Raw genomic sequence first — 21,941 nt, 5'->3', positions numbered from 1 at the left:
GTTTCTTATGTCTAGAAAACCTGAACTGTTTTGCTCATATAGAATCAGAGAGGAGAAATTGCAGACCATAATACTGGCTACTCATATGACTTAAAATCTCTTTACGTAATGTTTTTTAGAACAAATGCATGTTCAGAGAAACTACATTTTGTTTTACTACATAGTGTATAATAACTAAATTATATTGCTAATTGCATGCCATTTTAATTCTTTATTTTCCATAAATATTTCAATTATATGACATGCAGGAGACAGAATATCTACGAACAGGTAGGAAGAGAGTAAAGAAGCTGGTAGGCATTAGTGGTGAAAAAAAAAAAATCAAACAATGATAATATTAGAATTGAATGAAAATGAAATTAACTACCTGACTGGAATTTCAGTAATGCTGTATAGAGCTTTCAGTGCAAATAAATTATGTTTTATCACTTTGGGAAGTACACTGAAGTTCACAGGCAACCCGAAAAAGTCTTGTTAAAATGCCAAATAGAGGAATTCACATTTATGTTACAAATTTGCTGTAGAGATAATGTATAATAGTGTAAACTGAGAGCAACAGATAAACAAATATAAGTTGTGATTAACGCTTTCATGTAAAATCTTCCTTCATTTTTTCAGCTTACTATAATATTCCAGTTCTAATTTTGTCATTTCCCTAACCCCTTTGTCTCCATTTTAAAAAAACACAGAGCTGGATAATCAGAAATAATACAAATATCTTGAAGTTAATTTAAAATCTATTTCAGTCCACTCTAAAATATGTCATTAAATAATCATTTCATCTTACAAAAGTCACTTGAATTTTAAAGATATAATTTTCACTTTTTTGTTGTTATTTTTTTAATTTGGCATATGTATTTTTTAATAGTGGAAAAATGTAGATAGGTGGTATATTGCCATAATAATTATTCAGCTGCTCATTTACCCCCTCCAGTTAAATATAGGGAATGACTTAGAAAGGGCAAAGTACTGGCATCGAACCTCCTCGAACACTGGACTGACCGTAATTAACTCTCACCTTTGGGAATCACTATGCTCTATTAAATGATAATCTCAAACATGGAAGAGAAGGTATTAAAGCTTTCTAATATAAAGGATTGTAATTCTTGACATCTATTTTCAGATGCCTTCCATGCAAACTGAAAATAAATGCAAAGTCCAATACATTATAAAAAAAAGTGCTAGAATGCACATCTTTCATTGCTCAAGAGACTGTCATTCGATTTGTTTTGTTGATAGTTGAAATGGCAGTAATCAGCTATGTGGTTTTTCAGTTTTACAGCAGAGCTGAAAAGCTGTCATTGGAAGGACAAAAATATAAAAACTTCTGGAACAATGAGATCAGTAGATGTTGGTTTGTAAAAACTCAGAATAAATGACAGTTTTCAAAACTGTTCTTTACTATATCCAGGTGCATAGATGACTTCAGTGAAAAGGGGAAGAGGTATGAGTACTAATATTGAAGTGTTTTCCCTGAGAAATGAAAAATGTACAATCTGCAGCAGGGAAGCTCATCAGAAGGACAGGTAAGTAAAATGCATTCAAGATTTAAGGGTTAATGCAAGAATTTTTCCCTGTAAAATTAAAAGCTGCTGTAATTATTGGTATGTAATACCACAATAATGACTACTAGAAAAATGCCAGAATAATGAAAATGAGGAAAAGAATCTCATTAAATATTTTCAGAAGGTGTCAAAAACCATGGGGTTCCAAACTGTAAATCTGTCAAGACCCATGAGAATTTACAGTGTGTGTGCAATACTGTTACTTGGTTTCAAAATAAATACATCTCAAGCTGGTATAGCTAAAGACAGAAGGTAAAGAGGGAAAAAATCATCTATAAAAAGGAGAGGGGGAAAAAAAAGGCTCTATGTCTGCTCTTCTAGGTGAAAAATCAAGAAAATCAGATGTGGCTTTATGGATTGCAGTGGAGATTTATTCTGCAATGGAGACTGCAAAACTGAATGCTCTGATTTACAAAACTCAGCTGTGTGTGTGTATTTGTGCTAGCACAGGCCCTGAACTACTGCGTGATCTTAAAATCCCGCCCTAGAGCCTCAGACTCGGTTTTCAGCTAACTTCTGCGTTTCTCACACCTTACCCTGTCCTTTGCTGCAGAAAAAAGATTTGTAGCCCTGAACATATTATGATTGTAGTTCTGTGAACAGGCGAATCATATGGATTTCATATGGATTTATGCCTTGAGCTTGACTCTTATGTGAAATTATTGAAATCTAATAATGGCTGAAACCACACACACTTCATTCTTACCTTTTGTAGAGACATTAACAGGGACTCTTTCCCCACCTGTTTTTATTAAGTTTATAGGGACTTCGTATCACTGAGAGACCTCAGTCTTAGAAAAACTTGACTGAAGCAGGCCAAAGGATTCAAAATTTATTAGAAAGGAGAGACAGATAGAATAGACTGAATGAATGAATAGCATAATTTCCTCAGGAAAACACAGTCTAAAACAAGTCTTAAGACTGGAAACTAGGAATAACATGAAAGAGGAAAATTAAAAGTAATAGTTTTGTAATTTTTACTACGACATTCTCACTTGCAAAGGTTGGAACCTTTCCAATTATATTCTACCAAAAGAGTACAGAATTCACATATAAAACTAAAATAGTAGCAGTCTTCAAAACCTATCCTTATTGAAATAGCAGTGTGATAAACACAGACAGTTCAGAACATTAAAATTATGATTTTTTAAAGGATTGATTGGTGATAATACTGTTTGCATTTTAAAACTAAGTTGCTTAATTTTAGAAACAATGCTTATATACATTTAACATACGGATAACCCAACTGTATTTTTATTGTATAACATGAACTTTCTATTTTTGTTTCTAAAGAACAACGAAGCACTACAGTTAATTCAGCCAAGTTTTAGCTAAAAAATGGCTGTGGATTTAGTAAAATATTTCATTTTTTATTAGCGATTTTTCTTTGAGAAATTATTTCACATTAAGACATTGGTATTTCAAAAGGCATCTTTCATGAAATGCCACTGCTGGGTGTGGACAGACCAACTAGGTAGGAACACACAAAATAATGAACACTGTTTGACAATTAATGCAATTACAATTTTTTGCACAGTGATCATTGATCACTGTTACACTAATTTAAACTTTAATAAACGTTAAAAATGTACCAAGCAATAACATTCTCATCTGCTACATTTTTGACTGTGTTAACTAAAACAGTACCATGAACCATTTTAAGAAACCACTGTGGGAGATTACTTTGAGAGTTTTCTTGATGTATTCATTATTCATAAGTGTTACTTCTCCATCTCTCCATCTCCCCTCTAGTTGATTAAAATGATTGGGGTTTTAGATGCAATGGTGCCAAGAAGTATGTGAAGGAGAAAGTGCAAGATGGATGACTGAAATAATGTAGTCATGAATCTTCTGAAAATCACTCACAATACTGATACACCTTTGTAAGCAATATGCATGCGGAGATAATTAGTTACTTCATAACTGTGCTGAAAGTCTGTAATAACCTATATCCTCTTTTACTTATTCATGCAATTTCAGAAATCAGACAACACATCATTTTCTTCAGGAACTTAACTTTATGTGAGCATTTTCAAGTTGTATTTTTTCTTACCTGTAGCAGAGCTGCAAACAAATATACTGCTATAAAGATAGGAGTTAAGGAAGTGTGGCCACTTTTCATTAAATGGATGGTGTACAAGAAAATTAGGTGTCCAGGAATCACCAAAAGAAGCAGAACTTGGGCTGATTTGTTATTTACTCCTATAACAAAAAATATATATATACATAAATAAATCCAAAATCCAGTTAAGCTCTTTAATTATTATATCATATTTCTATTTATTTTAATATAAAAAGACATTTTGAAATTTCATAGCATTGGCTATTGTGGAACAGCAGGAATTATTTTTCACAAAGCCAATCCTTGAGATTTTCAACAGGGGCAAAAAAAGTCATCCCTCGTGCCTGCCAGCAAAGTTAAGCAAGGCCTTTCCAGAAGACTGTGCAGACTGTCTGCTGTCAATCAGTTCAATTCCTACATCTCTTTTGGTTCTGTACTTATGTAATAGCATCAAGTTTTTTAGAGCTGCACTGACTTTGTAGAGCCTTCATAGGAAAGAGGATGTTTTAGACACCATACTCAAGCCATCCTCAAAAGTATCTTATGTTTCTAAAAGGTAATCCCATTTACTATTTCCCATAACCCCATTTTACTATTTTACTATTGCATTTACTATTTTCACATCTCAATGCCTCAATGCATTTCATAAATATTAATGTGTAATACATTCTATTGAAACATCAAATTTCACTACAGATACGACATTGTTAGGAAAGGGGGAAGTACAGGGAAGACAAACCGTGAAGAAAGAATCTAGAAAGAAATGGCAAATGGGGAATGGAAAGCAGGGACTAGGCTTAGTAATAATGTTAAAGTTTGGTCCAAACAGGAGACTGGATTGAACTCTGGAGTTAAATGGCAAAGGTTAAGAGCAGGGAAACAAGTTAAGGTATAAGGTATGATAAAGGCTGAAATCCTTCTGAGTTGATATCATCAGGGCCCTGCCTGATCAGTCCCTATGTCTGAGTCTTGCCAAAGTTATGCCTTTCTCCCTCTCTCTATGCATCACCTCCTGCAGGGAGTTGCTTGTGATTGTCACATGTAAACAGCTGCAGGCAAAGGAAACTGCCAGACCACTGCTGCCTTTGAATTGCATACAAATTGAGTCTCTCACTGGGGGTACAGTCATATGGGGGAAAAAGAGGACACGTGAGACACCATTTTTAACAACTAAGTGACTAATACATACCTGTACCATAATAGGTTCTGCATGGATAATAGCAACCCTTGGCTTCTTCTGGCAGTTCTCCAGGAATGCTATGTAAATGGAGGTAGGTAGAAATTCTGCTAGCTTGAATAGCTACTAGATTACCACCAATACCTGAAATACAAAAGGGAACAAGTGGTAAATTTTCAACTTTTTTTTTTCCTGTAGTAAGCAATAGTTTTACAGATTTTCCCTAAATACAGAAGTCAAAAAGAAAAACATTCTTAGACTGTGTATGTTATAGAAAGGCTACCACCAATCTCTAAAGTGATCAAACTTGGGCTACAATTTGGTGTATCACTGAATATTTAGATATTTGGTATATCCATGCTATATATTGGAAATTTGGGGATGAGTTTTAATTTGTAATAAGTGCAGAAAGTTCCTCCAAAATGTTCAACCTGATACTTTCTCATAGGTGAAGCTGCCTTTTAAGGCTCCTTGTTATTTGGCAATCCTTCCTGGAACAACAGAAGTAATACATATCTGTGCCACTGCTGAATTAGCTTCCTCGCTCAGTATTGCTGATAAGTATAAATAACACAGAGCAAATGCAGTTGCTACCACAAATATAAATGCAGACTTCTCACACATAGGGCTGGAAGGGCTTCAAGAAATAATCTATCCATTCCCTTTTGCCACAGAGCCGGATTTAACCATAATCTTTTGCCATTCACAATTCAGGTTGAAAGGACAAGCATCTGAATAACTAATTTTTAAAAGAATGGCAGTGATGGAGGTTCTACCTTCTCCATGACAGCTGTTGATATGTTTCCCGTTAGGAAAAAAAAAAAAGACAACTTCTGTGAAACAATTTTAATTTCAATGAGTTGAAAAGTAAACCAACTTGTTATATCTACATTACAGAATGAAGTGGCACTAACATATAACTCTCCTATTGCTATTATATCTTAGAGTTGTCTACTTGCATATCAGATACATACCCTTTTTTCCCAGATGCTTTACATAGCTCTGAGAAATATGATTAGTAGAAGTAGTGTGGATCTTTGCCCTACTTAGGCAGCAGAAAGACCTTGGTTACTGTAGTTGAACTAATGCTTAGGGCTTTGATCACAGGAAAAGTGTCTGTCATCACCAGAAGAAACTATATGCCAAATCTCTCTGGGGACTATGGAGTGGTTGGGATAAAGATTTAATACTGAGAACTCAATGAAAATGTTCTGCTGCAAGGCAGCTTAAAGACAGATTTTGGCAGAACCTAACAAGGGGGTCCAACTTTTAAACAAAAGGTTTCATATCAGGAAATAAAGTATTAGAAAAAGTCATGGAATTGGCAGAAAAGACTGATTATCAAACCTACCTGCATCTTCTCAGTCAGGAGATACAGGGACAAAATGTGAAGTACCAAAATGTTGAGTCAGTCTTTGCAAAGAAAACTAAAATAACAGTAGTTGTTTTTTTTTTGTTTGTTTTTTTTTTTTTTCATCAAACTACACAAGGAGAAGTAAAATAAAGGATTTATATAAACTATAAGAGGGGTTTAAACAAGATGAAAAACAGTCTAAGTAGGGTCCAAAGTCTATTTTCTGAATGTGAACAATAATGTTGATACTTCTAACTAATGAGAATAAGGTAAGGAAAGAGAGACAGAAGTAAAATGAAGGATCAATGCACAACATTTGGATGGAGATCAGAAAATTTCTGTGACTGAATTACAAAAAAGCTGTTATGTAAAAGTGCATTTTAATAAAGCTACAAAGCTGGGGATGGTGCCATATGACTAGAAAATATGAAACAGTTTCTGCTTTAAAAAAAGGGGATAAAAGCAATCTGGATAATTACAAGCAGGCTAGAAACTGCAATAACTGATCTATTCAAAACAATATTAAAAGATAAAATTAGTTAACTCTTCTCTCACTATCCCTATCTTTTATAGCATTAAAAGAAGAAATGAAAGATAAAAGTAAATAGGGCTAAATTTCCAGGCATGTTTTGAGGTTTGTGGCAATGCAACCATAAACCACTTTGGCACAAAAAAAGCAAGATTTCACATACTTCCTAGGATGTGTGCAATTTCCTCTTGTGACTGATAATTATCTGCTGTAACAAATTCAGACAAACAGAAATATGAGAGATGATCTGGACATCTTTCCCTCATTAACAACAAGGGAAACCAAGAGAAAAGAATTAAGGAAAATGGAAAATTTCCCATTTGAAATGGCAGTAAAACTGGCTAAACAACAGAGACAGCCTTTATGCAGGTGCACTGAAATTTACAAAGCTTCTAGAGCCCATACATCCTGCTGAGTCTCAACCAGCTAACAGCATATGGTGACAGACAGCAGCAGCCATCCTGTCCTTTAGTTCTGTGCACTCATGTGCCAATTCTTCCTTCTAACTATTTTTGAACCTCTGGGCCAATTTCAACCATGTCTGACACAAGGATTACTTAATTTTAAGGGGTTAATATTAATATTAACTACCTCCTCCAAGTACGGTGGCTGACAAAGAGGAAACAATGGTTAATCCTGGGTAAATAAAGATTCAAATCCACACCTCAGTGAGACAAAGGCAGTAATAAAAGCTGTATAGTTCTCAGCATAAGCATGCCAGGTGCCCAGTCAGCACATCTTGGAACTAGACATGGTGCCTCTTACTCAGCCTGTAGTTAAGTGACACTGAAGAGGAAGGATGACGGCCAAAGCAGAGGGAGAATGGAGAGAATATTGTAAGCAACGGGTATTGCAGGGACACTAGGACACAGAACACTGTGGGTTGAACGGTGCTCTAAAAACACAGGATATAAATCAGCACAGAATCAAGTTCCATTATTCTGCTGGTCTTAGAACGACTTGAATAAAGCTGTGCTTGCATTAAATGAATCACTATGTACAGAGATATTCAGTTTGTTTTCCTCTAACAGCAGTTACTGTGCACGTGAAGTTAACTCAGCAATATCAGATTTACCAGATCCCCACAAGCAGAAAACAGATAAAACTGTGTAGGTTGACTAGATGTCAATACACAAAATTGATCATTTCTGAGCATCTTCTAAATGCATAAAATGTTCATGTGCTAAGTAGCTGCTCATATTATGAAAATCGCTGCAGACATATATATGGACTGTTTCCATGAATTTAAGTGAGAAAACGTGTTTCCTGAAATTGTATTGTAGCCATCGTAGCACATACTTCATAGCAAAAACTAACTGTTCATTCTCATGAGTACTGTATCACAGAGGAAAATAATTGCTTTCAAAAGTAAAACCCTGCAACTGTTACCGCATTCCTCTCAGGACAGCAGATGTGTTTAGCTTCAGTGTGAGTGCTACTTTGTCAATAATAAGAATAGGTGTTGCTGAAGTGTGAAGGACATCATGCTGACTTACGACATTAAAAGAAAATTGAAAATCTCATCATGTTATTGAGTCAGTCAAGGGATAAGCAAGAATTAATACCACCTCTGATTTTATTTTTTTTTATCACAGTTCTTTTGTTTTGTAAAACAAGCACGCAAAACCATATTTAAAGTAGAGCCAAAACCACGTCATGTATTTGTGAGTATGCCTACAGGCATGATTCTACTAAGCACTATTTGGAAAAGGATTTTTTTTTTCTAGTAAGAGAAGTAACCATGCTAGTCTGAAAACCACATTAAAAGTACTTTGTATCAATGCATCTTAAAGAATATTTCAAAGCAGATCTGTCTCTCATTACTCTTATTAACATTTTACAGGTTAAAAAACCAAACAATCATAGAAGTTAAAGGAAGCAGACTGGGTGTTGCTGATGCAGACTCATCTCAGATCACCTAATGCTCCGGGTAATTCACGAGGCTGGTGTTGTGTTTTTTGTTTTTGCTTTTGGTTGGTTGTTTGGTTTTGATGTTGTTGTTTTCCACTTATCTTATACCACACACTTTGGGTACCATTTCCAAGGGAAAACTGGAGGAATATCTGACATACCAGAGGGTTGTGCTGCCGTTCAGAGGGACCTGGAGAGTCTGGAGAGCTGAGCTGAAAGGAAGATCAATGAGGGGAAATGCAAAGTCCTGCGTCTGGGGAAGAACAAGCCTGTGCACCTGTACAGGCTGGGAGTTGGCTATCTGGAAAGCAGCTCTGCAGAGAAGGACACGGGGGGTCCTGGAGGACAAGAAGTTGGCCATGACCCAGCAATGTACCTTCATGGCAAAGGCAGCCAACGGTATCCTCAACTGCATTAGGAAGAGCATCAACAGCAGGTGGAGGGAGGTGATGCTTCGTCTGTACTCAGTACTGGTGAGGTCATATCTAAGTACTGAGCCCAATTCTGAACTCTGCAGTACAGGATATGGACCTACTGGAGCAAGTTTAGCACAGGATCACAGGAACTGGAGCATCTTTCATATGAGGAGAGGCTGAGAGAGCTGGGACTGCTCAGCCTGTAGAACAGAGAAGGCTCAGGGGGATCTTACTGATGTGTTTAAATACCTGAGGGGAGGGATTAAGACAAGGGAGCCAGGCCCTTCTCAGAAGTGCCTGCTGACAGGGCAAGAGGCAATGAGAAAAAAATGGAGCACAAGACATTCCATCTGAACACACACACACACACACACAAAAAAAAAATCACATTTTTAACATGGGTGATCAAACACTGGAGCAGGTTGCCCAGAGAGGTTGTGGAGTCTCCGTCTGTGGATATATTCAAAACCCAACTGGACACAATCCAGGACAATGCTTGAGCAAGGGTCTTGGACTAGATCTCAAAATGTCCCTTCCAACCTAACTGGTTCTGTGATTTTATTGAAAAGTAAATAAAGCCAGCTCTTCCTCTCAACACTATTTCAGCTATGCTTCCAATGTACAGAACAAACCCTGCTTGCTTCCTGCTTTTGAAGAACAGAAGCTTCCATCTAACCTTAGAAAAGGACTCTAACTTTCAATCTTTAGCACACAGGTGTACTTGTTTCCCTGTGGTCTTCCAAACTAGCTCACCATCCTCCACACACTACTGGGAACCCCTTGCTCTAGATTTAGCTTCTCTGCAGGCAGCCAGACACCCAGAATCAAGGTGCTCCAAAGCCCAAGTTCATGGTAGATACAGCCCCCTACATCTTATAGAAACCTATCTGTAAATGCTCCATAGGTAAATTGGTATAAGTTACGTTGCAATAAAATAATACGATTACTAGTCTTCCTCTCAGACTTCTAATTCTTCTAATTCAATGTCATGATGCATTGCCTGACTAAACATCACTTTGATACTTTAATTTACCCTTAGCATATCATGAATGATTCACAGTCTTATTTAATATCCACTCTTCAAAATCTGGACTGAATACAGACTTACTAGTTTCTCTTCTGCTTTTCATTGGTGCTTGTCACTACAAATCTGAGTGCTTTGCAAACATGAATGCATTTATTTTTAAAATATACCTGTGAAGTGATATTTTTATACTGTCTGCAAAGAGCATTTTGCAGTTTTTGGTAATGAATGTGAAATATTTAAGTCATTTTGTTCTGATTAAGTATTTAAACCAGACTTTTCACTGATTTCATTTGCACCAATGAATGTTTTCATTTGTATCAATCAGTGTTTAATATTTTTGCAGGTCAGATTCAGAATCTACAATCAGATATTTCAGAAAATGAGAATAATTATGTTACTACTAATTGGTAAAAAATTTAAGGTACTTGTTTAACACTGGGGAGAACTGCATGGTAGGCAAGAGGAATTTTGCAAAGCAGCATTCAACTACCTTATATATAAAGTTACCTCCTCTCCTGTAGGTTTCCATCTCATTCTTCTTTTTTTTTTTTTTTTTTCCCCTTAAGTATATATAAATGAAGATGGGTTCCTGCAGGAAACTACCTTCCTGAAAGCACTGATAGCACAAGATAACAAGATAAAGCCTAGGTACTCAGCTTTAAAAACCAACACCATAACCATTCACAAGACTATTAAGAACAGTTGCATGATGGCGTACACAAATAACTTTGTAAGAGTGGCAAACTTTATGCACATCAATTCATTGAGATTAAAGGTCTTCATAAATTCACTTCTATGGGAGACATTATCAGTCACAGAATACTGTGCTGTTCCCAGCAAGCTTGTGCCATAGGACAAAAATCTATTAATACCTATATAAGGGTAGAATTAGGCCAACAAAATTCCCGAAGAAGAATGCTCATCTTTGCACCCTCCTAACCACAATACACAGCAATACAGTCAGTTGTGCCAATTAAGGTGTTTTTTTTTTAGTTTTTAAGACAACATTACATATGCAAACCATTACATTTTAAAATTGAGTGGTTTAGGTTTGATTTGGCTCATAAATAATTTTTATCCTATGCTTAATTGACAAGTATTCCTTGACTGTCAAAAAATGAAAATATTCTGGATATACTTGTGATGTGAAAACTAATGATTACTGAAATCTTGTAAAAAAATAAAATACTTAAAAGAAAGAACTCACATCTATAACAGCACAGATTATGCAGATTTACATGTACAACTAGCAACTAAAAAGTAGTAGAACTATAACCCAATAATGAGTCAGAATTAAATATTCAGAATGAAAATCCTCCTCCGTTTTCATTCCAAAATAAAGACTGAATTATAAATCTCATACAGTATAGGTGCCTCCTAATTCTATTATATTCTGTGCAATTCAGGATGCAGAAAAATTAATTTCCTACACAGACAAATTGCTCCAATACCATAGAAGTACACTAATGTCTTCCCTTGTAACTTACAGAGGAAAATTTCAGAAACTCAGCCACCTGAGACAATGATTGTCTTCTAATCAAAGCACTTCTCTGTTGTATAAAAGCTGAGAGTATAGCTATCCTATAGCAGATTAAAATACATAAAGTTATTAAAAATACATTTTATTTTTTGAGGGGGAATGTTTTCTGGTATTTTATTTCCATATTCTCTAAAGGAAACAATTTACAGCAAGAGATATCTGAAAAGCCTGAAAGTCTGTCTTTCAATTTATCCTATTAATAGATTTAAAAAAAAAATGGTTTGGGGAATATATTACATAAGCTTAACTTTCATCTCCCAGACAACAGACACTCATTAAGTTTTGTGTTAAATTTTCTCATACAGGTTCTTTATATTCCTTGGTCTACATTTATTTCTTCCACATATCAAATACTATGTACAGCCAAAGAGTAGGGAATATTACAACAGATTTATGTTACCCTTAAGGACTCTTGTTTCAAATCATCTGTAAATGCAAGTTTTTCTATATGAAGCCTTCAAACCATTTCTGGTTTTCAGTTGTTTTCAGAAGTAATTTGTAGAACCTCCATTCTACAAAATGCATAAAAACGGGGTGAAATCTAATGACATGTTGTTTACTATGCAGTAACTCTTGAAATAAAAATACTTACAAGATATCTCACAATATTTTTTTAAGCATGCAAGGAAAATGGAAAGTGGCTCTATTTAGTAATCTCAGTTAATTTCAGCTGATTATTCTGAAGCATATAATTGTATAAAGCATTATCTTTTTTTTCTGCACAAAAGGAACTTAGCTACTTGCACATTGCAGTTCCTGAGCCAAATTCAACAAACTGTGATGCTGTAAGTGGATTTGTAAATTTTATATATCTCTTCCATTAGAAAACATAATGATCAACTTTGAGTATCTAGGCTGAAGCACAGCCATGCTGGAATTTTAGCTAGTTTCTTCAGAACTTCAGTACATCAAACACAAACATCTAAATTTCAACTAGATTTAAAGTACCACAATGGCTAAAACCACAAAATGATTTATTTATTTTTAGAAAGCACAGTTAAAATTTAACCCAACCAACCATAGAATTAAAAATAATTCTTCATCTCAAGAAATGTGTTTAACAGGGGAAAACTGGAAAACTGGTTGTAAAATACTTCTGGCCACCAGCACTAAAGTTGACTATAAATGCCTGCCTGCTTAAGAACTATTTTAATATTCTTGGCAAAAATTTGCAGTTATTGTTAATAGGGGTAGGAATCTTTGAGGGTGTTCAAATTCCAGACCAATATTTCTTAAACGAAAAGATATGTGGCTCCAAACTGTAACATATATAAGATGAAAGTGACTTGTCCCACATCTAAGAATATGAAAACCACTTAGACAGGACCTGATTGAATGCTACTTACTGGCGCACAAAGGAAGCCTAACACCTGATGACTTTGCAGTGTATAATGTCCAGGATTTCACGATATCCAACAACTGGCACTGAAAAAATCAGCAACAATTTGAAATCTTGGACAAACACACACTGTCCTGAGATTTTGGCTGGACATAATCCCAGTAGGTTACAATATTTATTTCAGGTTTCCTTGTTTCACAGGAACAACAAGCTTCAAAGTAGGAGAAAGGAAAAGGCATCTGAAAACCATTTTGACTGGGAAAACTTGCAGCTACTTTCACTGCTTATGTTTACAATAATAATTCCGAGGACAGGAAAGCACTGGGAAAGAAAGCTTTCTGCAACAGCCATATTTAAAAAGCTTTCTGTTAAGTGGCCTAGCACATCTTTGGTTAGTAAATGAGTGTCAACAGATGTATTTTTTTAACTGAAAGATTTCCTAAACTCCAGTTTTCTACGCTATACTGACCAGCAAAATCAAAAGGAGCCAATAGAATTATGAAAACCAGGAAAGCCTAATCTAACAGCAACCGAAAAAATCACTTACCTACAATTTCCTTTTTCAGGTGGTGTACCATAAAGCAGGCACACTGCATCCTCTACACAGAATGTATTTTCTTCTATATTTTCCAATAGAAATGCCTCTATATTTCAAATTCTAGGCAGTAAGGAGTTTAGCACACACATATGACACTTACACTTACTCCCCTCTGCTCATTTGTGGATGAGGGAAAACCAGAATTCGTTAGTGCTTACGTTGTTGTCCAGTGGCACTGCAAAAGCAGCATTGCTATTGCTGATCACGGGTCACAGGCCTTGCACCAGCTTTCCCTTACGCTAGCAGCACAAGTCTCCAGTCTTGGCCTATTATTATGCTTGTTGCCAGCTTGTTAAGAGTTCCAAAATGGCGCATGGTATGAAGTTACTCTCATTACAACATGGAGTTTAAGACTGGGATAGTAGCTGAAATATACGGACAGGAGACTATAAACAACTCCATGATGGTCCATTACTAGTCACTAAAAAGTTTAAACCTTGCGAGCTGCGAAAAGATTGCTTTACGCATAACAAGAAAAGCAGCAGCTAAGCATGAAAAATCCAAATAAGCAACGGGGTAAGGTACCTGGTGTAGCATGGAAAAAAACATTCTCAGGCATTGCACAGTAGTTTGGGGGGCAGATGCCGAAGGCTGAGAACAGCCTAGAAATACAAAACTTCTTAAAATGAAGGCAGCTTTTATAACTGGGGTGGTGCAATTATCACAGCAATCATCATCAGAGGACCACAGTGGGACTGTCACAGCTACAAGCCCACTTTTAGCCCCAGCTTTCCCTCTCTCAGCCTACCTAATTCTTCGGGGATCTTTTGACCTGTCAGCTAATCATCCATGGCTATGTATAGCATTTGGCTAGTTCTTTTTCTCTAAAGATAGATCAAAAGAATGTATGCACATTGCCTTAATTCTGTTCATAAACTTATGAAAGAAAATTAGAAACAAAGTGGTACATTTAACTTTTTCTCTAGAGGCATGTTTATAGTAAGCTGTCATTCCTAGCAATTAAAATGATTTACTTAAGTCCAATCATTAACTACAAATTTTTAAAAATGGCAAAATGTAAACACGCACGCAATTCAGCTTTTACAGCCAATTTCTGTGAAAGAAACCAACCTTGAACAGGATGCATAGTTCCACTTACAAGGGCAGTTCATAACTACTTCAGGGTAAAAGACCATCATCACCGCAACATCTGGTAAGAGCGTGAGGTCTTGAGAAAGGCCTGTATCCATCAGACCTGTATCCATCAGACCTGTATCCAGTGTAGGCAGCAACACTAGAACATGAGAATCTATAGAGGAAATCTAGACCTATTCTACTACTGTACTGGAGCAGAGAGAGAAGCCTACTGGAAAACAGTATAAAGCAATCATCAGACAATTGTTTGCTTTTTTAATCAAGAGATGTCATCTAGGAAAGCAGTACCACTGGTAAGAGCTTTGGGTGCACCTGCCTCTAAAGAAAACACGATCCTCTTCTCTTAGGAAGCAAGCTACCAAGGAGGAGGACTATTACAAGAAAGCTTTCAGCTGTAAAGCAGTAGAGGTCAAAGATCAACATGGTTGCCCTGCTCTTTAGGTATCTGGAAATCAAAATGGAAACGCACAAAAATTAGATGCAAGTACTTGCATTCCTGAATGAATATAAAGGAAAGGCTCAGGCAAGAAAGCATAAAGACTGAAAAGTAAAAATGAATTTATAGTCAACAAGGAACATAAGCGGCAACACTGAAATGCCTTATATTTAAAGGAAATTAAAAAGAAATATAAGAGCTTAATGGGAAAGAAGCATGCTGTGTGGAGGACTGAAATACTCAGTTCCTTTTGTATCCTGCCTTTGTAAAAAATGGTGATGCCTGATCATAAACTTGTACGTTTAAGTCTGTACGGCCTGAGGGTAAATTAAATGTAGAGCATCCTTAGAGAGCTAGATGAACAGTCCATGAATTATCACTGATCATTTTTGCAAACTGATTATCTTAGAGGTTAGTGAATACCAGAGGGCTGTAATAGGGAAAACAGAAAATGTGTATTTAAAAAGGACCAAAAAGAATGATTTGGGGAATCTGTATGTTTGTAAAATTTATATTCCTGACAAGTATAAGAACAAATTACCAAATAGACAATTTGTAAGCATCTAGAAGATATGAGAGCAGCAAAACAAAAGCTAACATGAATTTACCAAGAACATCCCTCTGTCAAAGTAACACAATTATCTCCTCTAACAGAACAGCTTGCCTAATGGGCACAGCCATAGATATACCAACTTTTAACTGTTGCAAATTGTTTTGATGCTATCCCATGCCGCATTTCCACTAGCAACATTTGGAAGTTAATTATATCAGAGGCAAAGTGTTTCAAAACCCAGCATCAATATTAACATTTTTATTATCAAAGCGGATGAGCAAACCAAGTGGTTTTAACTTATTTAATTGATAGCTTAGAAAACAAAATAGAATATACCCCAATGGCATTTGCAAAGGCCAAGTTAAGATAAGCCAAAACACTTGATAAGCAAAAATCTGAAGTCAGAATCATCCTGATAGTTAGAGAAATTGATTTAAAATCAATGCATAAAAGTGCAAAATAATGTACAGAATCAAATGTAGAAATAAAAAAGGAGAAAAGAGCAGCTAGTGAGCATTATTGTGGGAACAGATCCAGTGATTATAATTATTGCAAGCTAAACATGTATCAGTCACATGATACTGTAGCAAAAAAGAAGCTAAAAATTTGCATTTTGCAAATAACTACATCAGTCTAATAAGATATTATCTGTTCATGCAAAATTTGCCTTGTTATTTTTCTTAGATGACAAAACTATGGATGAAATCATCATGAATACATTCTTGTGCATCTGGAAAACGCATAACAAATATGGGAACCAATATACATTTTTCTTAAGAAATCAATTTGCCTGTAGCACCCCTGTTGGCTCTTAAACTTACACGCAAGTAAATATTGAATTGCTATTTTGAAAATTTGCCCTTGGACATTCAAAACAAAATCATCTGAAATAAATTATTATCCAAATTTTCCTCAGCCCTATCAATTTCCATATAACATTTGATCATATAATATTTGAATATACCTCTTCAATTTTCACAGTTTCTTAATGCATACTTCAGGCTCATACTTCTCACTTTCTCCAACATGCTTTAATGACTGCAGTAAATAGGACCAAGGAACTCTCCTCAGGTGTTAATAGGCTTTTATCAAACCAAAGTGTATCAATCAATACGTAGCAGCATATAATCCTGTCTTAGTCTTACCATTAATTACCGGGGTATAAACAACAATTCCAACCAAGTTTGGATCAGATACAGTAGTGTCCAGAATAAGGCCACCAATACTGAAAAACAAAGTACAATGTTTAGAATAAGGCAAACAGCTACATTAATTAGTATTTCAAACTTTTTTAGTAATTTCAATCTTGTAATATCTGCAAGCCACAATTTTCTTCTCAATTCGTCTTTTTTCCCCTGTTACTTTGCCCTCCGCTACAGACTAACATTGCTACAGCTACTGATTTGGATATTAAAATTGACTTCTTGTATAACAAAGACCATAGAATTTCAGACGATCACTTGACTTTTAAGACTCATAGCTTTCATTTGATTAAATCACCTCTTAGATCAGTGTGCAGTTTTGATAGGAAGCTGCAGGAGATGAATACTTCACTGTTTCCTTTATTTGATACAGTACATCTCTGTTCAGTCATTTCCACAGGCTACTGCTAGCTTCCCCACTCATTCCCATCTATGATTTAACTATGTAACTTCGTAATTTTTGGAAGGTTAAAGTTTATTCCCACTCCGCATTCTAGAGGCTCCTTGAATGTTTCTTTCAAGCACAGTCAGGTGTTATATAAGATATACAGACAGACTGACGAGAGACCTCAAGACAAACAAAAACATATAGACTTACCTGCTTATAACCATGGCAGTTATAACAGGCTCCCATCCTGAATGGAGAACAGTTCTGGTAGCTGGGTGTTTGGCAGCTATGACAATCCCCATAGGAGTCAGAGCCAAAAAAAAGGCACCAACTAGAGGAGATACATAGTAATATGTCTCTAAAAAAAAAACAACAAACACACAGAAAAACAAAATAACTGTTTTGCTTTCCAGACATTCATAAAAGTTATTCCTAATTTAGAACTCTAAAATAAATTACGTTCTACACCATTCAATTGAGGAATTTTAATAGTCTCCAGCACTACTGTACCTAACTTTTCAACTACTGCATCAAAAAATATGGTGTAACATCTGCCACCTGTGATTGCTTTCTCCCATCCCATCAAGGACAGAACTATCTGTGTCAAGTCGAAAGTTTTTAAAAACATTTTTTATATGATGCTTGATGATAAAAATGCAATAGAGATGTGGAATATAAAACATTGTTACATGTCTGCTAAAAAAAAAGAAACAACATATTGAAAATGCATTTTGTTTATATATAAATTTGTAGCATATGTAAACCTCCCTCTTTCCAAAGCACAGATAATATGCTAATCTCCCCAGAAACAGCATATCTAAAATGATGCAGGCACAATATGTAATACTGAAACATTTATATCAGTAGTTCAGTTGCTTTATAACCTGTCTGAAAGTCTGGAAATTCACAGCCACAATTCTGCTGCCTGCACCTATCCATCAGAATGGCATCATATTTCATAGGAACACAATTGCAAATATCAGTAAGGGAGTACCATCATAAAACAAAACTAATAATGCAAAGGGCTGCCTCCAGAAAGAATAATATTTTTCAGATTAGTTCAGTCATACAGTCCCATCCACTGAGAAACTCTCACAGTGATCCAATTCAACTGTGGCAAATACACATATAACTTACACAAACAGCTCGCATTTACATACATTTAATTTTATGAGAAATGTGGCAGTGTATTTAATAATAAACACATTTTGTTTAAACTTTCAGAATTTGGACAACTCAATGCAAAATATATTTTAAATAAACAGGTTGAAGTAGTTCATGTAGAGTGCATAAACACTTGAACAAAGAAGAATATCCAGTATATATAAAAACATCCTACCCAAGCATTATGGCTTATTACAAAGTCTGCAAGTTCAAGCAATTACTACTTTGATGTTATCTTGGTGGAGGGATGGAGAACAGCTAAAATTACTCCTGAAAGAATTGCTGTAGTGTTCTTAGAAGTTACGATCCTTCTGCATTGACTGGTAACAACCTCTGCAGCAGAGCCAGCAGAAAAGAGCCTAAGATTCCTATCACTCTGTAAGCTAAAAGTAGAAAGCTATCAGAATGAGAATGAGACAAAACCCAAAAGAGAAGTAATTTTTCCTTTCCTTTTCTAACTACTCTATAGTATATTATCTCCTTCCATTGTGGTGCCTTTTTTTTTTTTGTCATTTTAACTCCTGTGAACTAAGAGGTGTTTAATGTGAAAAGGTCTGACTCAAAAGAGTACACATAATACATGACTCCCTTATTTGATAATTACAGTTTTTTTTTAATCAAGCTTATAAGAGAAAAATGTATTGATGTAAAGTTTTTGAACTTTTTGTCATGTGGACCACTACTTGCTGCCCAAGTAAATGCATTCTTCCCTCCACTTGCAATGAAGAAAGATCCCTGTGCGTACTGCAGTGGGTCCTATGGAATGGTATCATTCATTCTGTATCTATTTACGTAAAACTTTGAGACTTCCTTCTTTTTCTCTCTTTTTTTTTTTCTTTTTAAGATGTTAATCACATTATGTTCCTGCTACTTACTCTCACTCCCTCTATGTATGTTCTGTCTGAGAACTGGCTGAATGGCAGGTCTCAGAGATCAGTGAGATCAGTGGCAGGGGCAGTAGCTAGCAGTGTCCCCTGGGGTCAATACTGGGTGCAGTATTGTTTAACTTACTCATCAGTGACTTAGATGAAGGGATAGAGTGCCCCCTCAGCAAGTGTGCTGATGATACTAAACTGGGAGGAGTGGCTGATACATCAGACTATCAGCCGCTCAAAAGGATCTCAACAGGCTGGAGAGATGGGCAGAGAAGAAACTCTTGGAATTCAACAAAGGCAAGTGCAGGGTCCTCCACCTGGGGATGAATAACCCCATGCACCAGTACAGGCTGGGAGCTGATCTGCTGGAAAGGAGCTCTGAGGAGAAGGGGTTGGGGGGTCCCAGTGGACAACAACTTGACCATGAGCCAACAATATTCCCTTGTGGTCAGTGGTATCCTGGGCTGCATCAGGAAGAGCATTGCCAGCAGGTCAAGGGAGGTGATCCTCGCCCTCTACTCAGCCCTGGTGAGGCTTCACCTGGAGTGCTGTGTCCAGTTCCGGGCTCCCCCGTACAAGAGAGACATGAAGTTTTGGAGTGAGTCCAGCGAAGGGCTACTAAAATGATGAAGGGACTGGAGCATCTGTCATCTGAGGAAAGGCTGAGGAAGCTGGGACTCTTCAGCCTGCAAAAGAGAGGGCTCAGGGGGGATCTGATCAATGTGTATGTGGAACAGATTGCCCAGAGAGGTTGTGGAGTCTCCTTCCCTGGAGTTATTCAAAAGCTGTCTGGACGCAAGCTTGGGTAATGTGTTCTAGGGACCCTGCAGGGATGTTGGACTAGATAATCTCCAGGGGTCCCTTCCAACCTCAACCATTTGATTCTGTGATTATGAGATTTTTACCAACACAAGAAAGGAAATTAAAGTTCAAAAAGGTATGGCATTTTACTACAATTTCTTTTTTAATCCCAATAACAACTTAAATAACTTGTTAGAACATGTTCATGAGAAAAGAGGGTATTTAACTATCAGCAGCAGTCTCCAAGCACGGAGAACCAGTCCAAAAATATAGTCCAGGAATTACAAAGAACACTAAAAATAAGCATTCTTCTACTCAAAGTAAAATACATTGTATAATTCCTTTCTTCTGGGGAAAAAACAAACAAACAAACAAAAAAACGCAAGCACAAAGATAAAACAGAAACCAGTCCAGCAAATGAGCAATAAATACTAACCAAGAGATATTTAATAAGCAGCTTATAAATAAGTGAAATATAAAATATATGTATGCATATATCATCCTGCCACATAAATGTTTTGTAAGATGTTTTAAAAAATGAAAAAAGAAAAAAATGAGAAGACAGTCTTGCTAGTGTATAATGATTCATGAACTATAACCAAAATAAATACAATTTATATGTGCAGTGCAACAGGACTGTACTATTTCAGAACTCAGCAAGCAGCCAGTAGCAAGGGCAGCTTTACAAGCCTTAGAAAACACAATTAACCCATGGATGATTTTCAGTCCTTTCACTAGTCGAAGTCAACATACTTTCAATTAGTGAACAGCAGCTAATGAAAAAAAAAGAAGTGTATCTATACAATGTAACGCAAGCTGTCATTTTTACAGCAAACAAAGCAAAAGTTGGATGAACTTTCAAGAGAGTGAATAGATATTTTACAGCAGTAAAAAAAAAAAAAGGTGTGTAGTGATATAAAAGACAACATGAAAGAAAAGCAACTGGTGGTTTTGTTACATACTAAGGCATGACTTTCAACAATACTCAGCAGTGGCTTAAGTTTGTTCCTCTGAGTCAACAACAAGTGAGAAGAGTTATTTTTTGGCCTTGTTTTTCAATATTTTAATATGTACAAGTGTCTTAACTTTACCATGCAGAAAAATCAGAGACAACTTACAAAATAGGTTTTATACCCGAGGCTTTTAAATGGAGTTGGACATAAACCAGATTATAAAAGCTACCCATTGTTACAAGACTGTGTCACAAATTTTTCTGAAAAGGACAAAAGTCACGAGTGGTTCTCAGGAGTGGGGAATCTTCAAGGGCAAGATGAGGCCAGAGCTTAGATTCTTTAAAAAAAAATAAATGTTTGCTATGATAATATTCTAGTGCTTCATTGGGATTCCTTGATTAAAAAAAAAAAAAGTGCTAGAGGGAATAACAAATAAATAGGGCATCAGTCACCCCCATGCTGCTAAACAAGGAGGAAATCAGGTATATTTATTAATCAATTTACAGGTTTTAGCCTACACAACTGAAATTCACCCTACCCATGTTTTAAGGCAAAGATCATGTAAAATTGAAGCTTAAGGCAGCTGTTCCCTAATAGAACTTTATATTCGACTTCCCATCTATTAAGTTTAATTAAAACCAGAACTGGAGAAGCCATTAATAGTTTCGAAACGTATCACAGAAACTGCCACAAGTGAGCTATGATAGATTCCAGTTCCCTGCAGACCCAATGAAACTGCTCAGCTCCAGTCTAACTCTCAGAAAGGACTTTCCTTTAGCTAGGGGAGACTCTGCTGGCAGAACAATTTACTTGAATCTTAAAAGACTAACCTCAAGATGCATCTTTTGAGGAAGGTTGGGCCATCATCCTATTTATATATAATCCATAGAAAAAGTAAATTTATTCTACAATAGCTTGAGAGGGGGAAAAGGGAATAAATGACTCTCCTTTTGGGA

The 21,941-nt window shown here is 36.1% G+C and overlaps 1 protein-coding gene across 4 annotated transcripts in view; it reads right to left on the bottom strand.

Moving 5' to 3' along the window:
* The window catches only part of SLC41A2 (solute carrier family 41 member 2), a 57,995-nt gene that overhangs the window by 9,555 nt on the left and 26,499 nt on the right, over window positions 1-21,941 (bottom strand). For all 4 annotated transcript variants that reach the window (XM_035565498.2, XM_035565490.2, XM_035565507.2 and 1 more), the window contains 4 exons: window positions 17,403-17,550; window positions 16,748-16,827; window positions 4,817-4,948; window positions 3,619-3,767 (listed from right to left, as the gene is read on the bottom strand). In XM_035565498.2, the coding sequence (XP_035421391.1) occupies window positions 3,619-3,767; window positions 4,817-4,948; window positions 16,748-16,827; window positions 17,403-17,550 (509 nt within the window). The remainder of the gene's footprint in view (window positions 1-3,618; window positions 3,768-4,816; window positions 4,949-16,747; window positions 16,828-17,402; window positions 17,551-21,941) is intronic.

Source organism: Cygnus atratus, chromosome 1, assembly GCF_013377495.2.
Source record: "Cygnus atratus isolate AKBS03 ecotype Queensland, Australia chromosome 1, CAtr_DNAZoo_HiC_assembly, whole genome shotgun sequence".
NCBI lineage: Eukaryota > Metazoa > Chordata > Aves > Anseriformes > Anatidae > Cygnus > Cygnus atratus.
Note: the sequence above shows the minus strand (reverse complement) of the source record. Positions and strands in the feature narration are given on the sequence as shown.